The sequence below is a fragment of the Schistocerca nitens genome, chromosome 4 (assembly GCF_023898315.1).
Source record: "Schistocerca nitens isolate TAMUIC-IGC-003100 chromosome 4, iqSchNite1.1, whole genome shotgun sequence".
NCBI classification, from domain to species: Eukaryota; Metazoa; Arthropoda; class Insecta; order Orthoptera; family Acrididae; genus Schistocerca; species Schistocerca nitens.
Window position 1 is genome coordinate 911651183 of NC_064617.1, and position 22212 is coordinate 911673394.

Genomic DNA, 22212 nt, shown 5'->3' on the forward strand with positions numbered 1-22212 from the left:
CTCTCAAAGGCTTTTGACTGTGAGAATCATGAAATTCTTCTAGATGAGCTTAAGTGTTATGGTATGAGTGGAACAGTGCACAAACTGTTTAACTCATATTTGACTGGAAGAATGCAAAAGGTTGAAATAAACATTACAGATAGCGTAATTGCAGTCAGCAAAGTCCTCTAACTGGGGAAGCATAAAGAATGGTGTTCCACAGGGTTCAGTCTTGGGTCCCTTATTGTTCTTAGCATATACTAATGACTTGCCACTCTATATTCATGATCAGGCAAACCTAATTCTCCTTTCTGATGATGCAAGTATAGGAATCACACATAACAAACACGAATCAGTTGAGGAAATTGTAAATAATGACTTTCAGAAAATTATTAAGCGCTTCTCTGCAAATGGGGTGTTGAGATATCGACAGTCACAAGTCAGTATATATACTCATCGATAATATTTGTAATCTACAAACTCACTAAACTTTGAGAAAACACAGTACATACAATTCTGTGGAGTAAATGGTATAACACAATTGATAACTATAGATTGTGAACAGAAGTCTGTTGCTAAGGCAGAATATTCAAAATTTCTGGGTATATGCATTGAAGAGAAATTGAAATGGAAGAAACATATTGATGATATACTGAAGTGGTTAGATTCAGCTACTTATGCTATTTTTGCAAATTTTGATGATAAATGTATCAGTAAATTAGACTACTATGCCTATTTTCATTCGCTGTTTTCACAAGGCATTAATTTTTGGGGTAATTCATTATTAAGAGAAAAAGTATTCATTGTACAAAAGCATGTATTCAGAATAATTGCTGGAGCCCACCCAAGATCGCCTTGCAGACATTTATTTAAGGAACTCAGAACATTCACAGTACCTTCGAAATATGTATACTCACTTATGAAATTTGTTATTAATAACCCATCCCAACTAACAAATAACAGAAAAGTGGATAGTTACAATGCTAGAAGAAGGGGCGATCTTCACTATTGACAACACAATGCATTTAAAAACAAATTAAAAGAATTTCTGAATGACAACTCCCTCTACTCAATAGACGAATTTTTAGATATGAAGAGGTAATTGTAAAAAAATTATATTGCGTAAAGAAAACATGTTAAATTGACATGTACCACACCTTTACAAAATGTTGTGTCTTGATCTGTGGAACACGTGTTAAGGTAATGTACTGTATTGTTAACTATTTTCTTCTTTAAACTTTGAATGTAAGAACATACACCTTGTATTTTCATTGTTTGTGGTATTGTTTGTTTTTCTTCTATTTTTACCAATATAATACTGTTTTCATTGATTTGTCCTATATTAAAATACAATCTTTGTACAAAATGTAATATTATGGGACCAAATACAAATCAGTTAGTCAGACTTATGACATGCCTCTAGATTCTGAAAATACTATCCCTGTAACTTGAATTTTCCCAGGAAATGATTCCATACCCATTAATGAATGGAAATATTCAGAATAAATTAGTTTCATTTTAAAATCTCCTACAGAAGGAATCATGGACACTGAAGGTAAAGCTGAATCAAGATATTTCTCAGTCTATACTTTTCAGTCTATAGTTCAAAAAACTTAACTCTTTCTACTCCTTGTATTTAAGTGCTCGAGAAACTAATTTTATAGGTAATGTAGTTCTGTTAGAAGCACTAAACCGTTTATCCTGAGTCTTGTCAAAATTCAATGATTATCAATTAACCTTCAACCATCTGTTGATGCTCTCAAATACTTCAGTAGCTGCCATTTCAGGAAGGGTGATGGTACTATTTTTCATTCCTACAATTGCATCATCTACAAAATGAACAAAATTTGTGTCATCTGAAGCTGTAACTGGGAGATCATTTACGTATATCAGAAATAACACAGTACCCAAAATCGGATCTTGCGGTACTCATTTCTGATTGCTCAAATTCTAAGCACCGTACCTATAGTTATGCGATTGACATGGAACTGAAGCACATTGCTTTCTGTCATTATGGTAAGATAAAAACCATGAACCTGCTGTACCTGACATGGAACCAAAATACGTTGCTTTCTGTCAATATGAGAAGATAAAAGCAATGAGTCCTCTGTGACTAATATTTTGTATAATATTTTTTGTTCATATTTGCACTAAATCAAATTTGTAATATAATACATCTTATGCAAATCTTATAGCTCTATAAGGTCTTTTAAATTACATGCAATATGATTTATGAGGAACTGTTTTAGTTTCCTCTTAAATACACAATGGTTGCCCTTGTTTTGCATTTGGATATCGTGCTTCACATAGTCAAATGCTTTACCCAAGTCACAAAATATTCCCAGTGGTAGTATTTTCTGATTTATTGATTACAGTATATCATCTGCCAAGGTCAATATAGCCTGTCCAATTGACAATCGTTTTCGAAATCCGAACTGTTTGCTACTGAGAATATTTTTCTGTGTTAGGTGTGTTTAAAGACAAGATTACATTGTCTGCTCCAAAAGTTTTGAAAATAACTGCAGTAATTCTTTACTAAAATTTTAAATCATTTTTTGTGAAGTTGCTTGATAACAGCATGTTTCAGCATATGTTAAGTGCTGTTGTGAAAAGTTTCATTGCACAAGTAATTCAATAATTTATTAGGTTCATTATTTTACTAGTACTGATGTCTTGATAGCCACTTGAACATTTATTTTCAAGAGAGTTGATAACGTTGAAAATTTATTTTGGAGATGTGCAATGAAGCTGAAATTTGTCAGACTAGTATTGAAAGATTTTATTAGGAACTGTAAAGGTTTCAAACCTAAATTATCTGCTACTGATAAAAAAAGTTTCTGCCATTTTAGGGCCATCTCTGATCTGTTCATTATCTATCTATCTCTACGTAACTTTCTTAATTTTCATTAATAAAGAATCTGGCGTGAAGTAGCATTAGTCTAACCTTGTCAGGAATGAAATAAATATTCATTACATGTTCATCATAGCACCCAATGAAGGGCCTATGTAAATGGCTTATTCGGTCGCGCACCTTGCCGAGTTTTTCGATGCTACGATAAATCTCCTCCTCGTAGAGATGTCTGATGTTACTTGTTTCTCCTGTTTGGAGTCAATACATACATGACCGAAGTGTTGGGGTATTGGATCATGCTAAGCATTGTAATTCCACATGGAAAAAATTGTCCCTGTGAAATATCTATCCAGACTTCTGTATCGAATTGACAACTGCACCATTTCTGAGCATTAGTGGCTTTGTCATTCGGTTTTTGATGCGGAATTGGAAATCAAATGAGACCTGCCTGTCCAGTGATTTTGTAGGATGTCTAAGGCAAGATGAAAGTAGTTAACATTTGTACTGAATCAAGTATCCTGTTGTTTGTTGCATGGCGTTCCGTGAATACAGCTTATGAAATACACAATATTTCCTTTTTCTGTCCACCAAGACAGGCGATTGAATAGTCGCTAGTATAATGTATTTTGTACACGTCACAGTACAATTGCTTTAAAATCATTTATTGCTGACCAAAAAACTTACCAACTTAATGTAGTTTCATTGTAAGTAATGCAGTTGGTCTTCTCATCGACTTGTTTGCGTGTGGTTTGTGTTTGCGCGTGGGGTCAGAAAATAGGCAGTCAGCCGCAAGACGAGAAAAGGTTGGTGTCACTGCTTACTCTTAGCGTGGGTTAGCTAGAGGCGGGTGCAAGGCGGGCGTGGGTACTGGGTAGTGAGGGTAGAATGTGAATAGTGCTTTGGCGCAGGTGACGTTTTAAGGACTGTTGTGCGTGTTTTTGTGTTTATAGTAAATTCCAGTTAGAACCATGGCGAATATTCGCTATACAAGAAATCTTTTTCTGCGTGGAATGAGTGTCGTGTATTTATTCGCACTCGCTTCATTGTATGTTCAGATTCCAGGTAAGAATCAGCATATTATGTTTCATGTTTTGGCAGTATTTGATATCAATAGTGTATTAGCTTTAAAATTACACAACATGCACGTTACATTCGTGTCTGAGACAGTTGGAAGTTATCAAGTCTACCTTAGGCAAACTATTTTTGAGTGAATAAATTGTTATTTGTGTTAATTTCCGTTACATTTATTACCCTAAAAAGTTTAAAGCCCCATGAGTTGATAGGTTTGTTGTAGCATATTTATGAAAAATCTGAATCGTTGTTATTGCGGAGCGGTGTTTGTAGTGGGGGTTACATTTTTTTGTTTGTAGTGGGTTACATTTTTTTTCCAGGGCAACCTAAACTATACCGATGTCTATGAAAACTTCACTGATTAAGTCATATGCCGTTTCCGATAAGTCTTCCTCGCTAACCACTTAACCAAGAAATAGCTTCGTTGCGCAGATTAACAACGTGAAATTGCGGTGACATGTTTCTTCGACGCTTATTTAATTTGGAAGATAGACACGCTACCACGGTAAAATTAGTGATCAAAGGCAGCGTTTGTTTAGAAATGGGTATGCTTATTACTTATAGCCTAGCCATGGGTGGGTTTTTAAGGGAAATTGAGCTGCAGCTTGCCCATTTACCTTCATAAGGCACTTGTGTCATTGAACGACAGCCGCACTTGGATTGAATATGTTGTATTCCATTACAACCGCTTCAGTCGGAATATGTTTGGTACTGTGACGGAGTATCGACGTTGGGTAATGATAGGAGCCTATTGCACTATATTCCTATTGATGCCTCTTGTAGGCGTTTGTTAAATCTGTAGGATCACACTTTTCTGCTAAACTATAAAGAAACTGGAAGATGTGAGGGAAATAAAATTGGAAACGTTTGTCTACTAATGAGGTCTTGACATCATCTCTCTCTCTCTCTCTCTCTCTTTCTTCCCCCCCCCCCCCCCTCTCCCCCATTATCATTAAAAACTGGTGATGTAATTCATTACTGTGACTTGGAATTTTGTCTGGATAGTAGCAGCCCATTTGGTTTATAAAGTGCTGAATACTGAATTAATTGATATATGCGTTTGGGGGGGGGGGGGGAAGTGCCTTAATTATGGCAATAGTTGTTAACTAAGAATTTAGAGATTATATTTCAACACTCTTAGTTGTCTTTCTATGTGAAAGCTTCATTGCACAGTATGTCAGTCTATAGCTTTACTCTCGTTGTCATATTTTCTATTTACAGCTGTTTAGATACATTACACTAAGGCGTAAAAGCTATTTTGTGTTTAAAATATTCTTCTGCCTGATAGCTGGTAGCAGGGATGAGTTATTTTGACAGTTACTCAGTATGTTGACATTCTCTCTTGGTGCTTTTGCTTGTCAGTAAAAAAGAAAGTTCAGTGAGTAGCTGAAAAGTTGTTGTAATAGAACAATATATAGCAGCAGTATTGTGATTCTTGCTTAAGTTTTGGTTTTCAGCTTGGTTTAAACTGACACGTTTAACCTGTTAAATATGAATTTACTCAAATTGGATTGAATCTGGTACTCTCTGATTACGAAAGCGATATATAGTAGTTGATTAATCTGAAGGCACAAAATGTGGTTTCATCTGCCTATTTCAAGCTATAATCTTTGCCAGCCACTTGTCTGTAAAGTCCAACTCTACTTGAGACAGGTCATTTGCTCTCAGAGAATGAAGTGTAGTTCCATGGCAGAGTAAATCTTTCTTTTATACAGGTTTCATTATGTTGTTTAGTTTTTATGCAACAATTAGATGACATAACATTTACAGTTTTAGTGACTTATTTGTCTCTTATTTGTAAAAAAGTTTTTCATGTGACGGGATAGAGGCATCTGGTAAATGCTGTTTAGTAAGTTCAGGATTAAGTAAACTGTTGAATACTTTGCAAATACAAGGGTTGGAACTTAAATAGTGGCAACTGTTTATTCACAACCAGTACTGTAGGCTACTTCAAAGTAGTCACCAGCATTGTGTAGAATCTGTTGCCAGCTATGTGGAAGGCGTAGTATATCGTTAGCAGAGCTCGTAGTATATAGTTAGCAGAGCCTGTTCTGTTGATGATGCGAATGGAGTGGTCTACTGCCTGTTGAATCTCCGGAACAGTTCTGAAGCGAATGCCACGAAGTGGCTCCTTTATCTTCGGAATCAAATCAAAGTCACAAGGACTTAAGGCTGGGGAGTATAGTGAATGTTACAGTACTTCCCAGTCCCATTGACTGAACAGAACACCCACAGCTTGTGCTGTATGCGCCCACACATTGTCATGCAAAATGATGGGTGGGTTGCGCAGAAACTGTCGCTGCTTCTTTCGCAAAGCTGGTCGCAAGTGATGCTCCAAAAATTAACAGTAATACTGTGAATTGATGGTGTGCCATGCCCGATGTGTTACTGTTCGGTACGGCAATGCCGATTCCCCAAATGCCTGCTTGTGTCTGTGTATGTGCGGATGGATATGTGTGTATATGCGAGTGTATACCTGTCCTTTTTTCCCCCTAAGGTAAGTCTTTCCGCTCCCGGGATTGGAATGACACCTTACCCTCTCCCTTAAAACCCACATCCTTTAGTCTTTCCCTCTCCTTCCCTCTTTCCTGACGAAGCAACTGTTGGTTGTGAAAGCTTGAATTTTGTGTGTATGCTTGTGTTTGTGTGTCTATCAACCTGTCAGCACTTTCGTTTGATAAGTCACATCATCTTTGTTTTTATATAATCAATGAAGACTTTATTTCTTGGAAAAATTGAAGATGAGTTACCTCAGAACAGGACGCCATATGATAGTAATGAATGTAAATATACATAGTATGTTAACTTACTGATTTTGTGTCTCTTCAAGATTTGCAGTGATACTCTCTAAGTGCAAATGTGGCTGAACTAAGTTGGTTTTGTAGTTCCAAAATCTACTTTTTCGTAATTAATATTGTCATCCTTATGGATACCTGAGAATTGTGGAGTTTCCACCCTGTTTACTCTTTGTCACTATGTGTTAACTGTATCATTAGTTAGTGTTTAGATGTACAGAACTGAATATGTTGTGTGGTTTATTATTATTATTATTATTATTATTATTATTATTTTTAAAACTTGAGGATGAGACCATCCATAGAAAACCAGTCAATGGCACACCAGTCAACACACACTTTAATATTTCCATTTGAGCTCAGATTTGTCTTATTTTATTATGATGATCATTTCTTATTGTGTAGGTGGGCATCAGAAAAGTGTTTTCACACTCTTTGGAGAAGGATGTGGATATAAATTTCATGAGAAGGTCCTACTGCAGTGAAAGACACATTTGTTTTGATGACTGCTATCCCAATTCTTGTATTGTGTCTGTCGCACTCTCTCCTGTTTTGCGATCATGCAAAACGAACAGCCCTTGTTTGAACTTTTTCGGTGTCATCCATCAGTGCTGTCTGATGCAGATTTCATAGTGCACAGCAATACTCAAGAAGAGGACAGACAAGTGTAATGTAGGAGGTCTGTTGTATTTTCTTGTGAGTGTTCTGCCAATAAATCGCAGTCTTTGATTTGCTTTCTCCACAACATTATCTAAATGATTGTTGCAATTGAAGTTATTTGTAGTTGTAATCCCTAAGTATGTTGGTGAGTTTACAGCCTTTAGATTTGTGATTTATCGTGTAACTAAAATTTAGCAGATTCTTCTTGGTGCTCATTTGGATGACTTGACACTTTTCATGATTTAGTCAGTTGCCACTTTTTGTGCCATACAGATATCTTGTCTACATCATTTTACAATTTGTTTTGATCATCTGATGACTTTACATGATGGTAAATAACAGCATTACCTGCAAACAATCGAAGAGGACTGCTCATATGGTCTCCTAAATATGTTTGTTGAACAGGAACAACAGGGGGCCTATACCCCTTCCTTGGGGAACCCCAGGCATTACTTCAATTTACTTGATGAATTTCCATTAATTATTACGGACAGTGACATTTCTGACAGGAAATCATGAATCCAGTCTGGCAACTGAGACAATACTCCAGGGGCATGCAATTTAATTAGAAGTCACTTGTGAGGATTATTGTCAAAAGCCGTCTGGAAATCTAAAAACATGAAATCAGTTTGATGTCCCCTGTCAATAGCACTCATTACTTCATGAGATTAAAGAGCTAGTTGTGTTTCACAAGAACAATAGTTTCTGAATGCGCACTGGCTGTTTATCAGTAAATCATTTTCTCCAAGGTGATTCATAACCTTTATTGTGAGTATGTTCCATCTCTATTTTGAGTTTTCTGAGTGGTGAGCACAGGGTAACGGAGCCTTTGCAGTGCTACTTCCCTTTCTGTGGTGTGAGTCTTAACTTCTGACTGCCATAGTCCTCCCCTCAGGGACTCAGCCTTTAATGGTTGGGTACAGGTTTGGTGAACCAGGCATGCCCATGCTGTAGGCCAGAGAGCACCACTACCCTCCATTACTGTAAATTCTGGGCTTGCTTCAGTGACCATCATTGGGCATGATAATGGAGTGTTGTATCTTGGAGATGAGATCTTAGCTCGATTGTGTGGCTTATAAAGATGGTTAAACCCTCCGCAAAAGAAATCCCCTCAGTCTCAAGGTGTGCTACATGCTGACGGGGTAGGTGACTGTAGAGACAAAATGTTGCAAGAGGAATTTGAGGAAACTGCCACACTCTTGTTTAAGGAACTTACTAAGACAAGTAAGGCTCTGTCTGGGTAAATATTTATCTCTCTCATGCATTGTGGGAACAAAATCATTCTTACATTTCAAACTCAAACTCCCTATGGAAAATATGGACTGTTGTGGAGTAGTAACAGCCAACCAAGGGCAGGCCTGAGAAAACACATTATTAGATTTATGGTGAAGTAACAGGGTACAAGTGTGCTAATATTCATTTATAATAGGTTAGAGAGAGTAGGGATTCTGTGAAAAAAATCTCTCCTTTCTACATTCATAAAGCTTTGGAAACAGGGAGTCAACAACTTTGAAATACCACTCTACTGGTCAAAACAGCTACAACGCAACGAGATCCAGTAATTTTTAGGATCCAGAAAATTAGGTGAATATCCTAATATAGTCCGAACACACAATGCCATTAATATAGCAAGGGATTAGTCCCCTTCCATGATATATTGGAAATTGATCTGAAACAATTAGAGGAAAGAATGTTATTATGTTGGTGTCACATAGATAAAGAACATTATGTGAGTAAAGCAAGTCAGTAACTAGAAAAAACTGTGGCATTCATTTGAATGCAGAGTGCCCTCATGTACCAGAATATATCCAAAGCTGCAGTTATCTGCCTCAAAAGTTAGAACCTATCTATCAGACTGTATGACATGTTTTAAGTGCCAAACGTTTGGACATACAACTCCTGGTTGTAACAGTGACTTAGTGTGTGGGAGGTGTATATCAAAGGCACAAGAGATACAGAACCCTGTACATCTCCTCCAAAGTGCAGTAATTGTTCGGTGAATCATCCCGTGTGAAACAAGGACTGTCACATTTATTCTGAGGAAAGGAAAATTCGGGCACTGAATGCAATGAGGACAATCCCATATGGTAAAACTAAGAACACCTTAAATCATTAAATGCTGTACAATTTCCAGAATTTGTTGTTAAAAAACCATTCATCAAAAGTAACACCTCAATCCAAACTCAAACATCAGAGTTGTACACAAATAGATGTTCTTGCAGCTGCACCTGCAAAGGAGAGGTTTCCTCTGAACCCACGAATGCTCTGAAACAAACAGGTCTTCCAAACACAGACATTCACCATCAGGAAGATAACAAGTCAATATGTATATCACAGAATTTAAGTCCCCCTATGGGTCCGGGGGTCAGAATAGGCCCGAGGCCTGCCTGCGACTAAAAGGAGTCTCTCACGTTTTGGCCTTTATGTGAGGGTCTCCTGTAGGGTTTGACTTCCATTTTTCAAAATTTTCCCGAAAAGCGAGCCAATTGGGGAAGGGCACCTTACATGGTGCATTGTGTCCATTGTGCATTGAGATCTTAGGCCACTTTGCAGTCCCACTCATTCTCCATTTCTTGGGCGAGGACACCTTTCTCGGTTCATTTTCTACCATGCACTATGCAGTGTGATTTTCTGTGCCAACGATGACCATGGACTTCTTTGCACCTCATATCCAGGACTGTAGCCAGTCCGTTGTGACTCTCCATGCATGCCGAGGAGTAGATGCCCATCACCCTGGGGCATCAGGACTCCCAGCAATGGCCATCCTGCCAGTGGCCTTTGCTGCGGCTGGGTGACGCCTGTGGGGAAGGCCCCTGGTTGGAGTGGGTGGCATCAGGGCGGTTGACACACCATGAAGTGTAGTAAGTCATCTGCTGCTGGTGATCAGCCGCCAGCAGTCTCTTAAGTGGGAAAAGTCTAACTATAATGCTAAGAAATATAACCCCAAGACATTCCCGTCCCTGACCACATCATGGAAGAAATGCCAGGCTAAGGATGGCAGTAAAGCTTATTCGCCCGGTACCTCGTATGTACGAGAGTTGATGGGGAATCCTTCATGTCCAGGAAGCCTCAGTTTTTTTGTAGAGCATTTGGAGGACAAGTTTGGGGAGGTGGAGGGCTTGTCCAAAATGCACTCTGGGTCAGTTTTGATATAAAAAGCATCCTCAGCCTAGTCACGGGCATTACTCACTCGCTTGTGTCAAGTTAGGCGATGTTTCTGTTACTGTCACGCCTCATAAGAGCTTAAATATGGTCCAGGGTATTACCTTCCACAGAGACGTTCTTTTGCAATCTGACGACAAGCTGTGCGCCAACTTAGAGAGACGAGGAGTTCATTTCGTCCGGTGCGTCCATCGTGGTCCAAGGGATTACCAGGTTGCCACAGGTGCATTCATCTTGGTCTTCGAGGGTGACACATTGCCCGAGACAGTCAAGGTGATGGTCTGCCCCTGTGACGTTAAGCCATATATCCCTCCCCCAATGTGGTGCTTTAAGTGTTAGAAGTTTTGCCATATGTCTTGCCGCTGTACTTCCAGCCCCACCTGTCGAGATTGTGGACGTCCATCGCATCCCAATACTCCATGTGCCCCACCTCTCATCTGTGTCAGCTGTGGAGAGCATCATTCACCTTGCTCATCAGACAGCAGGATTTTACAGAAAGAGAGGAAGATTGTGGTATATAAGACCCTGGACCAACTGACCTACACTGCGGCTAAGAGGAAATTTGAGCGCCTACATCCTGTGGCCATGATCTCATTTGCCGCCGCTACAAGAACAATTGTCACCTCATCAGTTCCTCGAATTCATGTTGCCCCTCAGAACCGACCACACCTGCCCCCTTGATGGTGGGAGGCACTTCCCTCCCTGTTGCTCCCGCACCACCTACTTCGGCAGCAACACCCTCGAACCATTAGGGATTTCAGCCCTCACTTCTGAGCCAGAGAAGTGTAAGGCTTCTTCGGCTTCTCTCTCTAGGAAGGGGTCCCTTGGGTCACTCCCTTCCCAGGTTTCTGCTAATGGGAAAGATGACACCCACCAGTGGCTGAAGAGCCCAAAAGCTGCTGATCGTAGGGCTTTACGCTCAACCTCAGTCACAGAGACTGATTCCGTGAAGTGCCCACAGCCAGGGAAACCCAAGGAACAGTGCGAGAAATCGAAAAAGAAGACCCCTAAGAACAAGGAAATTGTGGTGGCGCCCACTACTTCTCACAAGTAGGAAAGAATTCAGAACGTAGAGTTGGCTGTATTGACACACATCCCAAACAGTCTTGTCAGTCGGGAGTTTCATAGTACATTGAAATGCTGCTACATTCGAAGATGAACAATACGGAATTTGTATTTAATTCATTGGATAATGTATGAAAATGCAATGGTCAAAACTTGGGGCGGAGATAAAAGCTCATCTTCCACCCCTTTTTTTGCTGACGCAGAGGTTTTAGCGCCAGTATTTGTGCCTGCGAAGCATTCCTGTGTAGCGCTACATATATTCGACGGCAGAAGTTGGTTGTGGCGGCACCTACCAACATTTTTCAGAACTTCCACTTACTTTGCACTCGATTCTAAGCCACAGGCGGTTTTTTGGATTATAAAAACCGGAAAAAAAGTGCGGCTTAGATTCGAGTAAATACGGTACTGGCTGAGGCAGAGATGTCGAAACTTTTCTGTCTCAGTTCGACCTCTGCCTCTTAAATACTGGGGCCGTGACACATTTAATTGTGGCTCATGGTAGTCACTCTGTCATTGATTTATCAATTTGCAGCGCAGGATTTCTCCCATCTGTCCACTGGAGAGCACACGATGACCTGTGTGGTAGTGGCCATTTCCCCGTCTTCCTGTCACTGCCCCTGCGTCAGGCTCACGTACGCCTGCCCATGGGCTTTAAACAAGGCGGACCGGGGAACTTTCACCTCTGACGTCATTGTTGACTCTCCCCCACATGGTAACATCGATGTGATGGTTGAGCAGATGACTACCGCAGTCATTTCTGTGGCAGAAAATGCGGTCCATCACTCTTTAGAGTATGCCCGGTGAAAGACAGTTGTTTGGTGGTCGCTGGAAGTCACTGAAGCGATTACAGAGTGTCAGCGAGCTTTACGGTATCATAAGCGACACTTTCCCTAGATCATCTGATAGCCTTTAAGCGGCTCTGTACCCATGTACGCCAGCTTATAAAATGATGGAAACAGGGAGTGTTGGGACAGGTACGTGTCGACCATTGGGTGCCATACGTCACCTTCCCAAGTCAGGACGAAGATCAAACGCCTTTTTGGGTACCAGACCCCAACAGGTGTCCCTGGCGTTACCATCAATGGCGTGCTATGTACTGATGCAAAGGCGATTGCCGAGCAATTTGCTGAGCACTGTGTTCGAGCCTCTGTATCGGAGAACTGCCCACCAGCCTTTTGCACCCTCAAACCGCAGATGGAAAGAAAAGTCCTCTTGTCCACTACACACCACAGTGAACCCTATAACGCCCCATTTACGGAGTGGGAGCTCCTCAGTGCACTTGTACATTGCCCTGACACAGTTCCTGGGCCGGATTGGATCCACAGTCAGATGATTAAGCATCTCTCATCTGACTACAAGCGCCATCTCCACGTCATCTTCAACCGGAACTGGTTCGATGGCATCTTTACATTGCAAAGGCAGGAGAGTACCATCGATCCGGTGCTCAAACCTGGTAGAAACCCACTGGATGTGGATAGCTATCGACCCATCAGCCTCAACAATGTTGTTTGTAAGCTGCTGGAACGTATGGTGTGTCGGCGGTTGGGTTGGGTCCTAGAGTCATGTGGCCTCCTTGTCAGAGCGGCTTCCACCAGGGGCACTCTACCACTGGTAATCTTGTGTTCCTAGAGTTTGCCACCCAAACAGCCTTTTCCAGATGCCAACACCTTGTTGCCATCTAATTTGATCCACACAAATCCTATGACACCACCTGGTGACATAATATCCTTGCCACATTATACAGGTGGGATCTCAGAGGCCCACACCTAATTTTTATCCAGAATTTCCTGTCGCTCCAGACTTTCTGTGTCCAAGTTGCTGCCTCCCATAGTTCCCACCATATCCAGGAGAATGGTGTCCTGCATTGCTCTGTATTAAGTGTATCACTATTTTTAGTAGCCATTAACGGTCTAGCAGCAGCTGTAGGGCCACCAGATGACTTCTGCATTTCGTACTGCTCCACCAGTAGTGGTGTTGCTGAGTGGCACCTACAGGGAGCCATCCACAAGGCGCAGTCATGGGCTCTCGCCCATGGCTTCCAGTTTTTGGCTGCTAAGTCGTGTACCATGCACTTCTGTCAGCCTCGTACCGTTTATCCAGAACCAGAACTTTACTTTCACGACGATCCACTCACTGTAGTGGAGACATATCGATTTTTACGACTGGTTTTCAATGCCCAATTGACTTGGCTGTCTCACCTTTGTCAGCTTAAGTGGAAGTGCTGGAAGCACCTCAATGCCCTCCGCTGCCGGAGCAACACCAACTGGGGTGCAGATCACTCTACTCTGCTGCAGCTCTACAGAGGCCTTGTTCAATCCCACCTTGACTATGGTAGTGTGGTTTATGGTTAGGCAGCGCCCTCAGCATTGCATGTACTCGACCCAGTGCACCCCTGTGGCGTTCGCCTAGCGAGGGGAACTTTTAGAATGAGTCCAGTGACAATGTCCTGTTGGGCACAGTCCCTCCATTGGACATCAGACGTTCACAACTGCTCACCAATTACATTGTACACATTCGTAGTTCTCCTGAGCATCTGGATTACTGTCTCCTTTTTCCACCCATGGCAGTTCATCTCCCGAATCGGCAGCCCAGGTCTGGGCTAACGATTTTGGTTCGCTTGCGATCCCTTCTGTCTGAACTGGGGCCCTTCCCTTCACCACCTCTCTTCCAGGTCCGTCCGCATACACCTCTATGGTGTACACCTGGGCTGCAGATCCGTCTGGACCTTTTGCATAACACTAAGGACTAAGTTGCTCCTGCCACTCTCCGCTGTCACTTCCTCTCGATTCTTGACGTTTTCTGGGGATCTGAAGTGGCTTACACTGGTGGCTTGATGGCTGATGGTCATGTTGGCTTTGCCTACGTCCAGAGGCCATTTGGAACAGCATTCCGTGGCCATCTCTCGTGCACTTCAGTATATCCATTCATGCCCTGGGGAATTGTTTCTTCTGTGTACTGACTCCTTGATCAGCATTCAAACTATCGACCAGTGCTACCCTCGCCGTCCTTTGTTAGTGTCCGTCCAGGAGACCATCTATGCCCTGGACCGGTCCCGTCATTCAGCGGTATTTGTGTGGACCCCAGGACACGTCGCATCCCAGGCAACGAATTGCCGACAGGCTACACGGAAACCACTTCTGGAGATGGGCACCTCTGAACCTGACCTGTGTTGTGACTTATGCCATAGGGTTTTTTGGCTTTGGGAGACAGAATGCCTCTCACAGGAAGTCAGTTGTCCTCTGCCGACTCGCAGTGGCCACGCTTCGGTGACCCACAGTTACCTCCTGCACTGTGAAGACCCGCCTGAGTGTTGATGCTGCGCCCAGTTGTCAGTGGGCCATATTCTAGTGCACTGTCCTGCTTTGACTGCCCATTGACGGAATCTTGGGTTACCGGACTCGTTGCCGCTAATTTTATCTGACACCACCTCATCAGCTGATTTAGTTTTACATTTTATTCGTGAGGGTGGGTTTTATCATTTGAGCTAAGTTTCAGCGCATGTCCTTTGTTCCTCTGTGTCCTCCACACTAGTGCTTTTAGGGTGGAAATTTTAATGTGTTGCAGAGCGGCAGGCTTCTCCTTTTTTATTCTCATGGTCAGCAGCCATGGTAACCTGCTTTGTTGTTTTAATCTCTTCATCCCGTTTCTTGTGTTTCTGTGGTTTTCTTGTCTCCTTTTCTCCATTTACGTGTTTGTTGCCCTTCACCGTTCTTGTGATTTTTCCATTAATTCTGTTTTGAGTTTGTTCGTTTTATTCCCGCACTTGTGGCATTGTTGTATTTGGAACAAGGGACTGATGACCTCGTAGTTTGGTCCCTTTCCCCCTCTTTTAAACCAGCCAACTTCAGTGGCTGGAGGATTGGGCACAAGAAAAAAGGTTTTTTTGTATATAAACAGTATATATTCATTTGAATCATAAATGTTACATTTTTAATTAATTAGAACTGTGTCTCAATGGCACAATTCCACATTGTAATCATTCGGTTAGGTTCATGAGCCTCATATTTTATCAATGCACTTGTGGCGCCTTAAAATGAGAGCATGTAACGTCTTGAGCATTTTATAGTGTCTCAGTGGAAAAGTCTGGGGTTCAGACTTATACAGCCTGCAGCAATTTTATAAAGCATTCATCCTGCCAATTTAGATTATGGATGTACAATTCATGGTTCAATCTGACCTTCATACATGATGATATATGACACAGTATACGATGGTATAGGGGCTAATAGAACAACTCTTATACCTGTCCTCCACGCTGAAGCTTGTCTCACCAGTGGCTGTCTAAGATTGGTTCTTGACAGTGAAACATGGCTTCCAAGATGAGATGGTCAGAGGATCTCTAGTGTCCACTATTATTACTCACCTTCCAGTGGAGCAACTATTCTTGAACCCCTTCAAGCCATAAAGTAGTTAGGAATCAGGCAAAGAAGCTTTTAGTAAAGAACAGTATAGGAAATACCAGAGTTATCCCAGAGTATTTGAGTAAGCATTCAGCTTGGCTGATAAAATAAGACAAAATAAATTTTAAATTACTTGCTTAGAGAAAGTCGAATATGGCATTGTTGGACACTGTAATTAACCATTGTTTTTAACAGATGGTTCCAAGCATGGGGACATGGTGGCTTGTTCCACAGTTTTCCCTCATAGCATCCTAAAGATTCACCTTCAACAGGATTCATTATCTTCAGTATGGAGTTGTAAGCAGTCTTGATGGCTCTCAAGCAGACACGGTGTGCCTATATGAAAATGTCCCTGACAGACTCTTGACTCCTAAAGCAGCCTACAGAGCATTCAGAGAATGTATCCAGGAAAGAACCTTCTCCAGAACATCCTGTTCTCTCTACAGGAGCAAGGTAAAGGGTTGTCATTCTGTTGGGTACCAGGACACATCAGAATTCGCAGTAATGAGAATTCATACATGGCATGATGGGAATTCAGCAACATCATGTGAAGTCCCCATATGCTAGTTATGACACTGGTGAGGGCCGTGAAGGGTATGTGGAAACCAGAGTGGTTGGAAATGAGTGAAACTAAACATTGTACGATTTAAAACAGACTACCTGACCATGTCTTACTTCTGTCTAGTCACATGGCTGAAACAATATCATATTAATTCATCATCATTTTGGGCATTACCATTTGGCTCACAGCTTCATCCTTCATCACAAAGAGCTGCCAAAATGTAACACACATGGTGCCACTGGAAAATGTGCTGTATTTTAACTGAATGTTGTTTGTATGCTGGCCTTAAGTCATTAAATCGTTTGGCTCAAGAAATGCCCTTGGGTTTAAGTGATGATTGTAAGAGTGTAGCACTGGTTTTAAAATTTTGTGATAAATTGGGACTCATCCCCAAGTTGTTGAGGAGCGGCCTTTAATGATCTGAGTGGCTGCATAACTGTTTTTCATGTTAGTGATCAGTCGTCCACTTGTACCTGGACAAAGGTTTCGTGTTTTTATCCAAATAATCCTCATTTTGTTATATGATTCACCTGCAAATCCTTATTCTGCCTTCAGTGTCTCATTGAAGAAAGTTTGGTTGGCTTGCTGTAAAGCTGGTGCTATCGGAAGTATTTCAATGATGTGAACCACAAAATAATTACTGTGGCTTCCTACGTTTGTTCGTCGTTGTAGACAATACAATGACCAGTTTCAGTTGTCACATAGTACATTGTACAGAAGCAAGCACTTTCACAATCGTACAAAACATTGACTGTGGCAATATAATCACAGTGCACTTTCATACATAAAGTCTAATGGAACAGCATCACCACAATAGTTTTAGTTTATACTGTTTGTTAACAAATCAAGTTTCCAGCTAAACATCACACAAATGCACAAATGTTCATGGTATTAGCAAAATTATGTGACTGTAATAAATGTTACTCACTGAGTGACTCAAAGAAGTGAATATAGTACATGTTAGTACAAAGATGCTAATCATAGGAATGTATGCTGTATATTTGCATGGAGATGTTAGTCATTTATGAGCTCACCCAGGACTGAAGATTTTAGGGTAGCAATGGCCTCATAAATACTGGCATATGAACATTTTAGTGTTTTGTACACTACATAATGGTTTGAAAAACTGTTAGGTTGGGTTTTAGTAGTTGGACTGAGCTATTTGTTTACACAAAAATTTGTTTTACAAAATTTGTTGTCAGTTGATAAAGTTAAAAAAAGATAACAGAAAGATTTAGTGTGTCTACACTGCAAATTCTGTAATTATAAGTACAGCAGCCATATTTAGATTTGTCATCATTTCTGACAATTGATGCATATTTTTAATTAGTGAAGGGTGTCATTCGGTCCAAGATAATTAGTGGCACAAAAGTGTAGCATCAAACTTAATGTAACAGGCATAAAATGCAATAGAAATTTTGTGTGTTTCCTGATTTTTGATTGGAGTTATATCTACATTTAATTAAGTTTAGGAAAACTGAAATAGTTCTCTTTAAAGAGTTGATTGAAGGTTGTCAGATATGTGGTGTCATTTCTCCCAGAATTAATGGTTAACTCATTTAAATATCTCCTTTACATACAACATTTTCAATTATTCCTTATTATAGGGTTTCCAGAAAGATTAAGTGTAAAATTGCAATCTGTGGATCAAAAATTACATAGGAATAATAAATTGGTATGAAACATGGTATGAATAGTGTTTTGGCAGATTTAGGTACACACTGCTCAAACTTGATGTATGTACTAACTTAAAAAAGAATTATCAACAAGATTGCACCAAGCGTAGATGGAAAGATTCCATCTTGTTCTTTTTAATTTTCATGAAGAAATATTTTGTAAGATACATAGTGCTTGATTTGTGATGTTACGCTCTAGTTCACTGTACCAATATATCTTTTCTCCCACAAATCCTGCACTGAAGGCACCCATGATATTATTTAAGTGTGAAGACATGTGGGGTCCCATTCACACAGTCATTCATGGTTTTTTAATTCTTTGTCTTAATATACTCACGAAAATAATTATTTTAATGTTATAAAAAGTATCCTTGTTTGCATTTTCGGCTCAGCACACACTGTCAAAATCACATCACAGCTACATTACCTGTTTTGTACCTACATAAAATACATTAATGCTCAACAAGGGCACTTTTAACCAAGCCATTGAATGCCCAAAAACATCACCACCACCATCTAATTTTCTTATAAATGGTAACAGTGATGCAGTAATGATTTCATAAAATCTGTCGTTGACATCACTGGTGGAGGACACCAGTTTATGGTCTACATTCTGGGAAAATGTGGCACACCTCCTACTAAACAACATAAAAGGCTTTTATGAGCACCCAGTGAGGTGATGCAGTAGTAAGAGATGTCAAAACAAAACAATGAAGGCAGTTTTCTTTTTACTACCTGGAGAAACTGCAAACTGAAGCAATTGTATGAAAACATTTTCAATCAAATCAGTGAAGAAACTTTCTGTAATTTCTAAAGCATGAAACTTTCTGTAATTTCTAAAGAATCAAAAGATAATATGTACACACTTGGAACAATATTTTTGTTCTCAAAGAGGACTTAAATACTAATAGGGTGTTTTGATGTCTGCTGGCAGTGATCTGCAAAACATATTGTTCCTCCATTTCATGTTTTTTATGGCTGTTATTGTTAAGTTATTGTAATGTTTAATAATTTTTATACATCTGTCTACATCATCATCTGTAACAGTTACAAAAGATTACAATTAGATATTTGTAAAAGACGAAAAAGATTTATTGTAGAAGGTACAGGTGTTTTGCCCTACTTTATTACCTTAAATGCTTTCAGCATAACATATTGGAGCATTATCATCAAATATACTCAGAACCACAGTTTAGGAAAGTTAAGTATTGTGGAGCAGTGGAATATTATTTTCCCCAGTAAAGCATTACTGACTTCTGAATTAATGTTGACATGCAAATAAGAATTGATGGGGAAAACACTCTAACTGCTTTTGTTAGTGAAACCATATTTTAATGTCGATTTGAACTACAAAAATATGTATTATTAATATGTCTTCTTGTTGTGAATTACTTATAATGATCTTGAATCTCTTATGCTTATAACTGTATTGAATGAATTTTCTTTGTCACATCCTACACATTGCAATTGCCTTTCCTATGAAATGAAATGCTGCTGAGAAAAATCATTAACTGTAACAGTTCTAGATAATCATCTTGCTGTTTGACAAATCCAAGTATCTTAGATTGACCATCAGGCACTTCCTTTTAACAAATTACGTAACTCTTATTGTTGAGATTCATCCAGGTTTTCCTAAATTTTATGAGGAGCGCTAGGACTGGACCAGAAGTTTGGTTCAGTAATGATCAAACTTACTCTTCAGAACTAACAAAAAGTGTTATATAGATGAGCAAAGTGAAACAGGTTAAGATCGAACATTTTTCGAGAGTTGTGCAGCTTCCATTTAACAGAAAAGTGTTTTTTGCTATTACATAAAAAAGTGACTGGTTTGGGTCTGTTACTTCCCAATTTCCATTATTTGGTTGGCGAGCAAGCTGTGGCGTGGTCAGCTGAAGATAGTGGACCTTCAAGGACCCAAGAACTGTTCCTTGCCTTAAGAAGTAACCTTGATTACCAGTCTACTAACTTTTCCATCACTGGTATGTGCATCCCAGTTCAACACTAATTCATGGCAGTCGTTTAGATTAAATTTGGTCATAACTTCTGTGTGTATCATTTGTACTCATTTTACAAAATGTTTGCTAAGGTTTTGAAGTGAAACAAAAGTACTATTGGGTTTTCCAATTAATGGTGAAAGCTTCTGGTCAAGTCATTTATATGTAAATCCAATCTGTTGCACCACATTTATCAGTTATTTTGCGTACATTGAAAATTACGTAGATGGTAAGTAAAAAAATTGTAATGCACTTGGGGTTACCAGTACTGATGCTGATATTTACTGAGCAATGACAGAGAATTTTCACCCTTGACATCATCATTGTCGGCTGCTTGATGTTTATGAATCAGTTATTATGCAGCAAGTTGGTGAGTTGCAACAGGCATTGCGTATTTGCACAATGACAGCAGTTTCCAAAGTGCTGTTACTTGCTAACAGGGTGGCCTTTTTTTCTACAAGGAATTCACCTTTTTTTTCCCAAATATGGAAACATCTTAATTCACGAACACTGCAGTTTGTGTCATTCTAAAATGTGGAACTCTTACATACTAGAAAAAATGTTTGAAATATTTCAATTCACAGGTTGTTTGGCTCCTGTTATTTGTCCTTGCAATTCAAGAAAGAAAAAGCTATAAAAAGTGATTTTACTTTAGTAGCACTAATAGTTCTGATATCATAGCCAGCCGCAGTGGCCGTGCGGTTCTAGGCGCTTCAGTCCGGAACCACAGGACTGCTATGATCACAGGTTCGAATCCTGCCTCGGGCATGGATGTGTGTGATGTCCTTAGGTTATTAGGTTTAAGTAGTTCTAAGTTCTAGGGGACTGATGACCTAAGATGTTAAGTCCCATAATGCTCAGAGCCATTTGAACCATTTTTGATATAACTGAAAGGCATCGTATTGTGTAAACAACATGCATAAAGAAACATAATGCACAGAGAAAACTAAACATGTTCAAAACTGCTTCTATATTGCATGTCCTGTCTTACAGGAAAGAAGTCTCCTATAAATAACATTACAGCCATTAATTCCTCTTGCACATGTTATTTTCACTGTAACAACTTGAACATTTCAGTTGGGAAATGTTCTAACATGGTTTATTGTGAGGATAGTATTTTAATTTCCATTATACGAGGGCGGTTCAGAAAGTAACCTCCGATTGGTCACAGTGCGGGTTGTGGGGGGAGTAGCGACGCCATCTGTGCGTTCACGCACTCAACAGGTCAGTTGGCATCAAGCCGTGGTCGAGTGAACGTCGTACCTGCGCTAGTTTAGTTTTTGTGGCAGTTTGAAATGTGTGCTGCAATAGAAAACCCCGCCAAATGTGAAGTGCGTGCTGTCATAAGGTTTTTTACAGCCAAAGGATATTCTGCAGCAGCTATTCATCGTGAGCTTTGTGCCGTGTACGGACCAAGAGTTATGAGTGAAGGAGTTGTCCGTGAATGGGTACGTTTATTTAAAAGTGGACGAGAAAACGTTGATGATGAAGAGGAGTGGTAGACCATCATTGGTGACTGACGAACTCGTTCAGACAGTTGATGCAAAAGTTCGTGAAAATCGACGTTTCTCAATGTCGGAGTTGTCTACTGGTTTTCCACAGATTTCTAAGACTCTCTTGTACGAGATAGTGACAGCAAGATTGGGTTACCGTAAGTTCTGTGCACGATGGGTGCCCAAAATTCTTACCGACCACCACAAAACTCAAAGAATGGCCTCTGCATTAGACTTTCTGTCACGTTATGAGGACGAAGGAGAACCATTGTTAAACAGAATCGTGACCGGTGACGAAACCTGGATTAAGTACGTGAACCCTGAGACAAAAGAACAATCAAAGATGTGGGCACATTCAAATTCGCCTACCAAACCAAGAAAAGCCTCGCAAGATTTTTCTGCCAGAAAACTGATGGCAACGATGTTTTGGGATGCCAAAGGGGTGTTGTTGGTTGAATTAATGGAACGTGGTACGACCATTAATCAAGACGTGTACTGTGAAAC

At 40.2% G+C, this 22212-nt stretch overlaps 1 protein-coding gene across 1 annotated transcript in view; it reads left to right on the plus strand.

Moving 5' to 3' along the window:
• Positions 1-3658: 3658 nt before the first annotated feature.
• Positions 3659-22212, plus strand: part of LOC126253487 (lipase maturation factor 2-like) — a 91132-nt gene continuing 72578 nt past the window's right edge. Inside the window, exon 1 of the mRNA XM_049954859.1 lies at positions 3659-3892. Within this exon, the coding sequence (XP_049810816.1) occupies positions 3799-3892 (94 nt within the window). The 5' untranslated portion in view covers positions 3659-3798. The remainder of the gene's footprint in view (positions 3893-22212) is intronic.